The sequence below is a fragment of the Lutjanus erythropterus genome, chromosome 1 (assembly GCF_056507025.1).
Source record: "Lutjanus erythropterus isolate fLutEry1 chromosome 1, fLutEry1.hap2, whole genome shotgun sequence".
Taxonomy (NCBI): Eukaryota; Metazoa; Chordata; class Actinopteri; order Lutjaniformes; family Lutjanidae; genus Lutjanus; species Lutjanus erythropterus.
Window position 1 is genome coordinate 8,821,400 of NC_139317.1, and position 12,461 is coordinate 8,833,860.

Consider the following 12,461-nt stretch of genomic DNA (forward strand, 5'->3'; position numbering starts at 1 on the left):
TATAATAGAGAATGCCAGATGTTCATATTGGCTGAAGTTTCAAATTATGACTTAAATAAATGTAAAAGTAATCCTTGTGAGCAAAAAGCTCAGGTTTCAGACTTTGATGCTCATCTGCTCCAGACACAGTGTGCCTATAAAGAACAGGGACACACCCGTCCTCCCACTCAGTCTGTCTGTTTGGACTGAGGAGATAAATATATGGAGATGGATGATTTATGGAGTTTCTCGATGGATGAATAGCTTTACTTGTAACACATATGAGCACTAACTGTAATTTAACTGCTGAGTTAGCTTGGTCAGTCCTGCAGTTAGCTGTCCAGTTTACTTTCATTGCAGGGTCCACCTGCTACAGGCCTGAAAACCTCCTCCTTCTGGCAGTCCACAGCTCCTGTGCTCTGTGCTCCCAGTCCAGCACCATTAGATGATAAGACAGCTAGCTGGATGGCTAACTGAGCTAACTTGCTGATGCTACCAAGAAGTAGCAGCAGTTGGCTGTTACTTTAGCTACAAGTAAAGCTACCTCTCCGTCAGAAAACTCCAGAAGTCACTGAGAGTTCAGGCAGAGCAGCCAGAGGACATCAGATGATTCATCAAAATCTGTCTATAAAGTGCGTTTTTGTAGCGGCTCCATTAAATTAACTGCCCTATATAGCTGTAGATTTGTTGTCATCGGCAAGAGGATTCAAGAACATTTATTATCATTATACAACACAGGGTTTTACAGTGAAATTAGAGCGGCACTTCTTTTATAATACACAGAAAAAAGAACCTATATACAGACAATGGACTAGCTGTACAACTTCCTGAGCTAACCAGCTGATGGCACCAAGAGCTAGCAGCTGTTAGCGGTTATTCTAGCAACAAGTAAAGCTATCTGTCAGAAATCAAGAATCTCTGTAAATCACAGAGAGTTCAGGCAGAGCAGCTTGAGGATATGAGATGACCACTAAAATCAGTGAATAAAGTTTCTGGAAGTTGGCCAATCAGGGAAAAGTGAGCTATTAGGGAGGGTGGCCATAAGAGAAACGTCAAAATGGCTTGTTTCAGACTAAGGGGCTGCATAAAGGACCAGTATATGAAAATAAAGTTGTTTTTGAACTGTGAATCACACAAAACTACTTCAGTGGAGTCCCAGAATAAAAATATAGAGCTGGAAATGAGCACAATAGGTCCTCTTTAACATTAGCTTATCTGAAGTGTGTATACATTCTCTGTTGTCAAGAGCTGCTGTTGGCTCCTTTCACTATTCACACTCCTCGACATAAATGTGTATGAAGTGAAGAGAGGGAGGAAGAGAAACATCTCCTCTGTGACATGAGCCAACAGGGTTTATGGAAATGTTCTGTTAATTGCCACAGATATTACCTTCAAGCACGGTTTTAAGAGAAGCTATCTCCCCCTTTGAGTCCACATTTTCTTAGAAGTCTGGAAATTTTCTCTTCAGCTCATAACAAATAAAAAATATCTTGGAGGGCTTGTAGGGCAATCAGAGACCTGACTAATCCATAATTACCCATCAGGCAGATGCTTAGGCACCAGTAGAATCCAATCTGTGCGGCTGCCTGTAGCCTCGTTAGGATTTTTAGAAGACACTGATCACCAGATTGTTATAGGCTATTTAATTCTTTGGGGCATCAACAGCATTTTACATCTGCTGCATCATTTTAAAATATTCACCTCAATTATTTTATGATTCTGGTACTTTTGACAGTTCATTACAGTATTCTGCATTTATTTCCCCCGAGACTTGCACAGTTAACACTGAAGCTTTTGACTGTTGCTTGAAGGAACGTGCAACCTTGACTACCTGGGTACACTTTGAAACATTTACCTTCCAGTTCAAGGAAGCGTAGATGCAGTGTATTTGCTTTCCCCCCGGTCTGTTGTGGGTGCTTTGAAACAGTTCTCATGTTGGAGTTTGTATGTCATGTAATATGCAAACTGTGTCTTTCTTTCCTGAAAAAAAAAACAAAAAACAGACTGTCTTCTGTTCTCTTTTAGTCCCTGAAAAATGATGACTCAGTGGCCAAGAAGGACGTGCAGAGGATTCTGGAGCTCAGCCACAAACAGAGGTAAAGTCAAGACATCATGAATGACTTAAATATGAGTTACCAACAATAATGTGCTGCTCCTGAATGCCATCAAAATGTAGGTTGTTAGGAATTTATAATAATCACCAGTAATTGCTGATGCAGTCAGACCAAAGACAGGTGATGTTCTCTGAGCATCACCTTCACCATAAATTAAAGTGTTATGTGTGCAGTACATTATAATTATGAATATGAAATTCTGTGTAAGCTATTTCAGGCACTTTTTGCATTACTCAGAGATTAAGCTCCTTTAGTGAAGTCAAGTCAGTTGTATTTATATAGTGACTAAAGTCATAACAGAAGTTTATCCCAGGGCGCTCTTCATATAGAGCAGGTCTAGACTGTACTCTTTATAATACAGCCAGTGTGGCTGGTAAACTCTCCTGGTTAAACTAAGAGATTAATAACTGTGTTTGAACTATCTGATTCAAAAGTAAAAGCCTGCATAAACTTCAAGTTAGTCGTTATTTACAACTTCCAATGTGGATTTCATTAAGAAAAATGCAGTCACAGAGTTTTGGTTTGAGTTGCTGGGTTTTTAGAGGTGTCAGCTGTAGAGATGTCTGCTTTCTCTTGCATGTAATGGAACTAAATGGCGCGTGATTTGCGGTGCCCGTGTTGAGAGCAGTTTCATGTAGGAACTATTTTCGTTGGTAGTAGAATCTACTGTAGCGAAAGAAAGCGGTTCCTACATGAAACCGCTCACAACAAGGTCTGTGGATTATCTTGAGCAACCGGGTCATGATTTCTGGAAAGAGACATCGCTGTTGAATTTTTCTAATTTATTTATTTTTTTGATGCTTTGGGCACCACAAGCTAAGTGCCAACTAGTTCCATTATATGCAAGAGAAAACAGACACCTCTACAGCTAATATCTTCAAAACTCTGCAGCTCACACCAAAACAATGTGGATGGCTAAATAAAACTACAGGTAAGAGGGAAAAATGTGTATTTTTGGATTTGGGATGAGGGGTAATTAATTTAAGATGCTAATTGGTGTTATTTTCTCAACACCCAAATCTTCAGCTTGTACCAGCCATTTGAGGTGCACGAAACAGACTGTGATCGGATCTTTCTTAATGAAATGCACACTGGAAGTTGTAGTTAACGATTACATTGAAGTTTTTATGTATGCAGGCTTTTACCTTTGATTTTTATCAAAGAACCAGATGTGTCAGAACACAGCTGTTAATCTTTTGTACCGATGATTTAAACAGGAGAGTTTCCACCCACCCAAGTTGTATTTTAAAGACTATGGTCAAGACCTGCTCTGTATGAAATACTGAGATAACTATTGTTATGATTTGGCGCTATATAAATAAAATTGACTTGACCTGACTAGAAGAGCTTCATCTCTGAATCATGCAGCATTGTCTATGGGAAAACTGAATGGCCCTTTCAGATCCAGGGATGCCTGAAATAGGTTTCACAGGCTTTAATGTGCATCATTATAATGTTTTGATTATATAACATAACAGACTTTTAAACTCTGTGATTGGATTGTTCCTAATGGAACACACAGTGGAACACATAGCTTTGAGCATCACAGGCCAAGTGCCATTTAGCCCCGTTATATTTGAGAAAAGGCAGACATCTCTCTGGCCAGGATCAGCGGAACTTGGCAAGTCACACTAAAACAATCTAGATGGATAAATGACACCACAGGCCAGACAAAAAATAAGTACTTTTGATTTTGGGGTGAATCATCCCTTTGATTCAATCAACTTTTGCATTCTAGGATTAAATTGTCGTTGTTGTTGAATTGGTGAATATAACACACTGCCAAAGACTTTTGAGTTCACACCTCAGAGTGATTTCTTCACTGTAGCAACAGTGGCCAAAGCTCGTGGGTAGTTGTAATCGTCCATCGTGACAAAATACCGAGCAAAACATGATTTCTCACAAAATTACCTTGAAATGATTAACACTGGTTGTCATAACATGAACTTATAAGATTGTTACATTATCCGGGAGTGTCTAATGTTGCTATTTTACGATGACAATATTTAAAAATATAAATGGGAGTACATTTACTGATATATACCACCCATAAAACAGTTTAAGACCCAAAAATTCAGCTCTGTTTCCTCAGAACCATTGATTGTATATAAAGACAAATGGCATGACAGTTTCTCAAATGTGGAGCCAAAACATTTCAGTCGCCCCCTGGTGGCTGGCTGCAGTACAGATCATAAGCTCACCCCCAGCCATGTAGTGGATCAGACATGGGTCAAACTAAAAAAATCAAAGTAGCTGTTGCAGGATGGCAGCGCGCACATATTTTGATATTTTGGCTTCATTTTTGTACCATACAAGGAGGTGGAGACGCCACATCCATCTGTACTTAAAGTCAAAGGTCAGGACTATGTGTGTGTGTGGTCTGATCAGATTTGACCGACTCATCTTAACTCAAATCCTGATTGGTGAATGCAAGTAGGTGACATCACCTTTAACAAATGAAGTCGCGTACACTTTAAACAAGTGTGAAGAGCACAAAGAACGAAAGAAAATCAATCAAATCTCAAATGTAAAATAATCAAAACTTTTTTACCTAAGGCAGAAAATATTGTGCTCATATTGGATCACATCACTAACAGCAAGAAGAGGAATGAGAAAATAAACTTTAAAGGCCTTTAAATAATGCTGCATTCACTATAATTGATGCTGGTTATCCTAAAGTTTTGCCCAGTGTCATGATAATACAAAGCTGTAGAAGCAGGTGGATAATGCATAATCCAACTGTGAAACCCTCTTGTCTATTCAGAAATGATGTCCCCCGTCTCCTTTTTGTGAAGAAACACACATCAAGCATTTATAAGTTAGTGCTTTATCTTCTTGCGAGCGAGCTGGAAACGTGTTTACACAAAATGCCATACCAGTTAGGATTGTCTGATTAACGTTGTGTGTAATGAGACTTTTAATGATTTGGAGTCATTTGTGGCCTTCATGCTCTCTGAAATGTCAGCCTGATTGAAGTCCAGCCTCTTGTGTGCAGTATCTTGATAGCCAATCAATAGCCTATCACCAGCCCGTGGCAGCTCTCACATGTCATCAAGCTAAAAACCATAAAGCAGCAGCAGCTTGGCTCGATGTTGCCTAGCTAGCATTTGTGAGCTGCAATTTTTTCAAAGTGTTATTAATCCACCTTTGGAGTTCCATGTCTGCCAAGTGTGATTACTGGCCGACTCCATCATGGCAGATGCAGACAGGTGATTCATTGCAAGTCATTTATTTTTGACAACTCTTAACAGCGATTTGATTACTTTCTGAAAATAATTTTGCTGCAAACTGAAATGCAACAAAAATGTTTGCCAGCACACCAGGTACAGACAGTAAAAATATACCATTTTAAGGTTTCAAAATAGTAACAATTAATTCAGATGTGATTTAACCTGCTGTCAACCTATTTGTGCTTTCAAAGTGTGTCAATCTCACATTTCTCTGCACTTTTCTGTCACTTTTGGGCAGTTTTGATCTTGTCTGTACAAAATGTTTCCAGGTTGTGGATGCAGGAGATGGGAATATAAATGAAATGCCAGCACAGTGGTGGTTGGCTGGTCGCTGTGAAGAAAAATGTTTGCTAGGCTGATCTTATGCCAAGAGTGAAGACCACTGGCATATAAAATTTAAGAGTATATATGGCTGTTGAGCAGTGAGATGCTTTCCACACAAACATTGAGATTTGCTGTACTGGCTTCAAAGATACTGCAGCTCTGCTACACCACTGGCCAACCACGACCACGTCATATATTTTTAAACTCACAGCCATGCTTGCAAACTGTAAATAGACTGTTACCTCTAATTTAGCTGCGGTGCCTTGTGATGTGATTTCTACAAGCGTTTCTGAAACCACTGACCCACATCACTTGCCCACTTGATTCATAATTCAGTGTGCATTGCTGTTATCTGTGCACGGGAGCATCAAACGGTACTGAAATATCCATTGCATTTTAATGCATTAACATTTATGTTATAAACGCATGATGAATGCAGAACCAGTCTTCATACAGCATGCATAAAATCTGTGTGGAGCGTTCCAAATGCTCATAGGTCTCTACAGAATACAACATAATGAATATTATGCACTGTGTTTTCATTATGCATGACCTCATTCACCAAAAATCTATAGTGCCTTTATGATATTTGTCTTGGTGTGTTTGTTAAACCTTGCATTATGGTATGAATAGCCTGCTGTACATGTACTTGCCAACCCTGAGACCAAAGCAACCAGAAAAATTTGAGTTCATAGAATTTGTTTCCTTAATTCTGATGTCTTTAAACAATGCAAATAATGATAATAATAAATGCACTTTATTTTGCAAACATTAAATAAGGATTCACCCTACAACTGTATTTAATAAACTGTCTATTTGAACTGCAGTACAATTTCCTGAACACTGAGCACAACACACACATATTTCTCTTTTAATGTTTGCATTATGGCATCATTCATTCCTACGATGGAAAGATAAAATCAGAAGTTGATGTTAAAATGCCAATGTCACAAATAAAATGTGTGCTTCTTGATACTTGAATTTGTGAAAAAAAATATTAATATTGTGAAAAAATCACAATATTAAGGCAATATATTTGTTTACAAACTGTGACTTTGCATAATTGCAAATTTCCCTCATGCAACACAATCAGATTACACTTATATTCATGCAGCTTTCATTTTGCATATTCAAACATTTGTCAGCATTTATCTCAAAAATGGAATGAACCTGCTTTAATCCAATATTTCAGATGACAACAAATGTAAACTATTGTTTTTTCTTTCTTCCACACAGTTTAACCTAAAATAACCTAAGACAGATGAGTGAAAATTGCTTTTATCAAAACGGTGTCTGTGCAAAATGACTCTTAACAGTGGTATATTTAACAAAGCTGTTCTGTGGGCGAGCAGTGGAGGCCTCAGAGTGTGAGGACGATGTGCTAACAGAGTGTTTCTCACTTCCCTCTCACTTGACAGAGAGGAGATGAAGTCCCTCCAGGCAGCCTTGCAGAAGCAGCTGGATGAGGCAAATGAGAGAGCAGAGAAGCAGCAGGCCACGGTAAGACAGAGCTGACCTGACCATCAACATCCGGTCTCCCCTAACCAGCCCCGTCACCTGTCACACAGGCCCCTCAGTGATCCACGCTCATTACCCAGCAGCCCACTCTCTCGCCTTCTCGCCTCACCACTTAATTGAAACTCTCAGAAATAGCGAGAGAAAGCTTTGTGTTCTTCCCCCAACCCCCACACAAAAATTAATAAGAGCGGACAAAGGCGTTATAACCTGAGAGCGTGTACTAATCTATCCATCTATCTACCCATCTTTCCATCTGTAGTATCTGTCTCTCCATCTACCATCAAATGCTGCTCAATACACTCTCACGTTGCTTCTAATTAAATTACACAAAGTTATCTACACTGAATGGCAAATTCGATTCAATTAATCACAAAGAAAATAGTGAAAAATCCCCATCACCATTTCCCAGAACCCGAGGTGACGTGTTGAAATTGCTTATTTTGTTTGACCCACAGTCGAAAACCCAAAGGTACTCATAATAAAATGATGGTTTCTCATTTCATCAAACAAAAATGCTAATCACTTGTTTCAGCTCCTTAGATATAATGATTTTTACTCTCCTTTATATGATAGTCAACTTAAAGAGTGTTTTGGAGATGGGCTTGTAGGAGGTATAGGGCTGCAACAAATTATTATTTTCATTAGATTAATCTGTCGATTATTTTCTTAATTAATCGATTAGTTGTTTGGTCCATAAAATGTCAGAGAATGGTGTTAACATAGAGGAGTGAAGAAACCAGAAAGAATTCACATTTAACAAGCTGGAATCTGAGGATTTTGACTTAATTTTTCTTCAAACATTATTCAAACCGATTAATTGATTATCAAAATACTTGGCAATTAATTTAATAATCGATTAATTGTTGCAGTTCTCCATCTAAGATAAAGAAAAGCAGCACATTGTCACATTTAAGGAGCTGGATCAAATGAATGTCGGAATTTAACTTGAAACTTCTTTGACTGATGACAAAGAATCATTTGATTATCAAAACAGTTTGATTAGTTTTCTGTTAAGCAAATCACAACTAATCATTTCAGCTCAAGTCATTTCAAATATAATGATTTTTAAAACTAGAGCTTTTGTTTCACAAACAAATATTTTCTTTTCATTTTTTACGTCTCTTAGGGAGGTGATTCACAGCCAGCACAGCTCGACTGAGAACATAAATCATATTTACATAAATACAGAATATATGCACATAACTTGTGCAGTTATGCTTAATTACATTAATCCTTGTCTGAGTAAAGCCTGTCTTGCATCATTTTACTTTAAGTAACTGCGAACACTTGAACAAAACAATGTCAGACACACTAATTTATCCATAAAAATCTGCTCCACAGTCGTCTTTGTAGTTTAGTGGAGATGACACTTTGAATTTAAGCAGGTCTGGTCTCTGTGAGGTGATGTACTTAATCCTTTTTGACTACATTCCCCTAAATTTGTCTGTTTACATTTTTTAGATAAAATGTCTCTTCATTATGTAGACTTCATACTACAAACAGATCTTAAATAATTTGCATGCAGATGATACTCTGCTCATGCTTATAAGGACTAGAGAACCAAGAAAAAAAAATGTAGCTTTGCATGAAAATGGCAATTCTTCAGAGGACAAACATTTACACAAACTTACATTTCTTTTGAATAAACTGAACTCCACCAGCCTTTTACTCCAAACTGCTGTGACTGCCGTGTCTTCCCTCAGCCAAACTTTGCTGGTGTAAACACAAACTCATTTAAAATGCAGCATAGCTAGTCCACGGAGATGTTGTGTTATTCAAAGTTGTGTTTGTGCTCTATCTTACTGTATTGTCCCACATTTGTATCCTCGTACTATTCAGACCACCTCTTGTTCTGCCACCAAACTCCTTATCAACAAATCAGCGTGAAGCCTGTCTGGCTGCACGGACAGATACAGTAGCCCTGGAATTCTTCTTGGATTTTCACTCTATATATATTCCAATGAAAAGCCTGTTCAGTAATAGTCACGACTTCTTATGCACAGTCACAAGGTTTAATGTGCACCAGTCAAATCTTCTGCAGTCTGCGAGATAAACAACAGTACAGGAACATTTCAAGTGACATTTTTGCCATTTTCCTAAGACCAGTGGAAAATCCCAGTTGCTGGGTTTTATGGTTTGAGTTTGACATTTATGTTCTGTTAAATGGTATTTATCTCCCCCGCCGAGATTTGAGATTAAAATGAACACCTCTGCAGCATGAAAATGCCACAGACGTCCAGCCGAAGCATGAGATACTCTATTGGGTCCTGGTGTCCACATTAAATTCAAAAACCGCAGAGAGAATCAACGTTAAAAATGTTAGAGGCACTGCGCTGGCAAAAATTTGATATTTAATGCATCTTCTGCCCACCAAAAGAAGACACAAAACAGAAGATAAAGATATGGTTAAATATGTCAACAGTGTGGGCAATGAGATTTGAGCCAATCTGTATCTCAGGCAGTATTCTGCAAGAGGGAGATTTTTTTTTTTTTGCTCTGAGTGTGCATTTGGTCATTTCTGCTCATCAGAAGCTGGAATAACTATTTCTATTTTTGCAAGCAAACTACTTCTCTGACTTTTTGGTTTAGAATCATGCAGTACAAATCTAGAGATACTGCATAAACAAGCTAATTTTAACACTGGAACTGAAAAATTTAAAGCCTGTGATTTGACATTGTCACGTTGTCCGTTTTGTCTGATCAACAGTCAAACCCCAGACATATTCAAATTACAATGTAAAGAAGCAGTAAATACACAGCTGAAACCTGAGAGCAGCAAATACTTGGTATTTTTAGCCTCACTTGCAGTGTGACTCTATGCAAGACAATGTCAGCCTGCTGGTCGGTCATTCAGTTCACCACTTTGATCCAGACTGAAATATCTCAACAATGATTCAGTGTCCTGATGTGCAGTGTGATACAAAGATCGATGGTGCACAGAGGATGAATTTTCATGACTTTGATGATCTCCTGACTTTAGCTCTATCATGAACTTGACATTTGTGGGTTTGAGTAAAATGTCTCGGGAACCACTGGAGGTATTACAGTGAAATTTTGAATAGACATCCATATCACACTTAAAATGAATTCTAATAACTTTGTGAGCCCAAGCCCAAGCTAACAATCCTCTCCATCAGATTCAGCTGTAGATGATGCTACTTTGCAAATGCTAGAAGGCTAGCATGCTAAAGTATGATAGTTAAAATGATAGTAATTACCTGTTAAACATAAGCAGGTCAGCACTGTCGCAAAGAATATTTTACCATCAGTGGTGGGAGAGGGTGGAGCGGACAAACCCCCAGCATTTAAGAGCAGAGAAAATTGCTCATTTCTTTAGCTTTTTTTTTTTGTTTGTTTTTTTAAATTCATTCAGATTTAGCTGGGTGGTTAATGACATGTGTTTCTGTCATATGACAAACTCAGAACACGCATTTACTGTTTCTTTAAGTAAAGAAAACGATAGTTGTGTTCATCACACTGAAATAGTGTATAGGCGCTGTTATAATATTGCCTGACTTTTTTTTACTGCCTCTAACTAAAAACCTAATGCTGCATCAGGATGTGTTTTTTTTTTGTTTGTTTTTTTTTTTAATAAACCCTCCCCTGGGGGCTGTGGCGGTGACTGAAAGGCTCAAACATCAACCTTGATGTTATCATGCCCTGCTTGGGGATGTGAGTCAACTGGTGAGGCTTAGTTTACAGTTCCCCGGGGTGCATACCAGGTATGAGGTCACCAGCCCCATGAATCTTTTCCTCTTTATCCTGCAGACTATCTTCATGACCTCTCTCAAGGACACGCGATGCTCTAAAACCACCTTTCTGGATTATAAAAAAACGGAAAGAAGGAAAGACGAAACCTTGACCTGTCTATCTCTCTCACACACAGAGAATTCATTCTTTTAAATATATGGTAGCCCGTGGCAGCGGTTCACCATCTGCAGTCGGTGTTTGAACCCCTGTCTGCTGGCTAAACACAAGCCACAGGCCTGCACCAGCAAGACATGCTGAGCTCATGATAAAAGGATTGCGATAAACAAAGATATCACTCTGACATGATAAGCATATGGGCTATTAAATCAGGCACACAGTGGAAAATAGGCAGTTGCTCACTGCAGGGATAAATGCCTCAGCGTATTGCATGTGCTGCAATCAGAGTCTCAGATGGAACATTTCTGAACACTTTCTATGCTAAACTAAGTTTGTAAGGCACGAGAGAAATATAATGTGTGACAGAGGTTTTTTATCAGAGTTACAAAGTCTTTAAGTCTTGATGGGTGGCCAGTTGAAAAGCCAAAGACTGTGTTTCATTACAGCGAGGGGGCCTCTGTCAGTTTATAAGGAACAGTGTTCATTTATAGTGGGAGGCTCAATATACTGCCTGAATGCAAACAGTGTTCATACTGGTTAAATTAAAGACAATAAATCAAATGCTAACACTGTGTTTGCGACTTGCACTGGCATAATCACAAGCATTCAGTACACTTAACTGCTGGAGCACAGAAGCTGCTTTAATTTCCCTTTTTGTTCAGTGAAATTAGCAAAACTAACTGCTGCACCAGGGGGTTCTCTCTCTCTTTTTTTTCTCTCTATATGTTTTTACTGCTCTCAGGGGCAGTGACAGTGACTGAACATGACCTTTGATGTTATCATGCCCTGCTCAGGGATGTGAGTCAACTGGTGGAGTCTAGTTCACAGTTCCCCGGGTGTCTTGCTAGAATGTAAAAAAATAAAAAATAAAAAACTGTGACTTTGAATTTCACCCCAAAAAAGAGAGAACGGAGGGAGTGTTTTTCTGCTTTTTTAGACATTGCCTTTTTGCATCTGCGCAACATTTACTTAGAGTAATAAACTTCAACATAAACAATAAATCATAAATCATCAAGTAGGACTGTACTGAATAATTCAAAGCTTTGCTTACAAAGTTGACATTCAAATTCTAAATCAACTTTTGAATGCAGCATGTTTTTTTTTTTCATTTATTTATTTATTTTTATCTGTCTTTTAATTCTGTTTAAACCCAGTATTTCTGCATTGTTGCAGATAAACATCAGGCTACACTAATATTATTATTACACTGTTTGTAGACATAGATTCCAGTGGTGGCTGCAAAGGATTCTTCCAACTGGTTTGCTGCACACAAAAGGAATCACACATCTGTATTAACAGTGCGATGTAGAAGAAATCTAACAGCAACTGACAAGTTATGTTCATTAAAGAAATGTATTTATTTATTTTTTTTTTTAAAGACAAACTCATTTAATCTTAGGAATCACTCTATTTGAAATGAGGATTTTGT

The 12,461-nt window shown here is 38.3% G+C and overlaps 1 protein-coding gene across 1 annotated transcript in view; it reads left to right on the plus strand.

Moving 5' to 3' along the window:
• The window catches only part of luzp2 (leucine zipper protein 2), a 240,969-nt gene that overhangs the window by 128,187 nt on the left and 100,321 nt on the right, over positions 1-12,461 (plus strand). The window contains exons 3-4 of the mRNA XM_084723563.1: positions 2,005-2,075; positions 7,066-7,147. Coding sequence (XP_084579689.1) covers positions 2,005-2,075; positions 7,066-7,147 — 153 coding nt within the window. The remainder of the gene's footprint in view (positions 1-2,004; positions 2,076-7,065; positions 7,148-12,461) is intronic.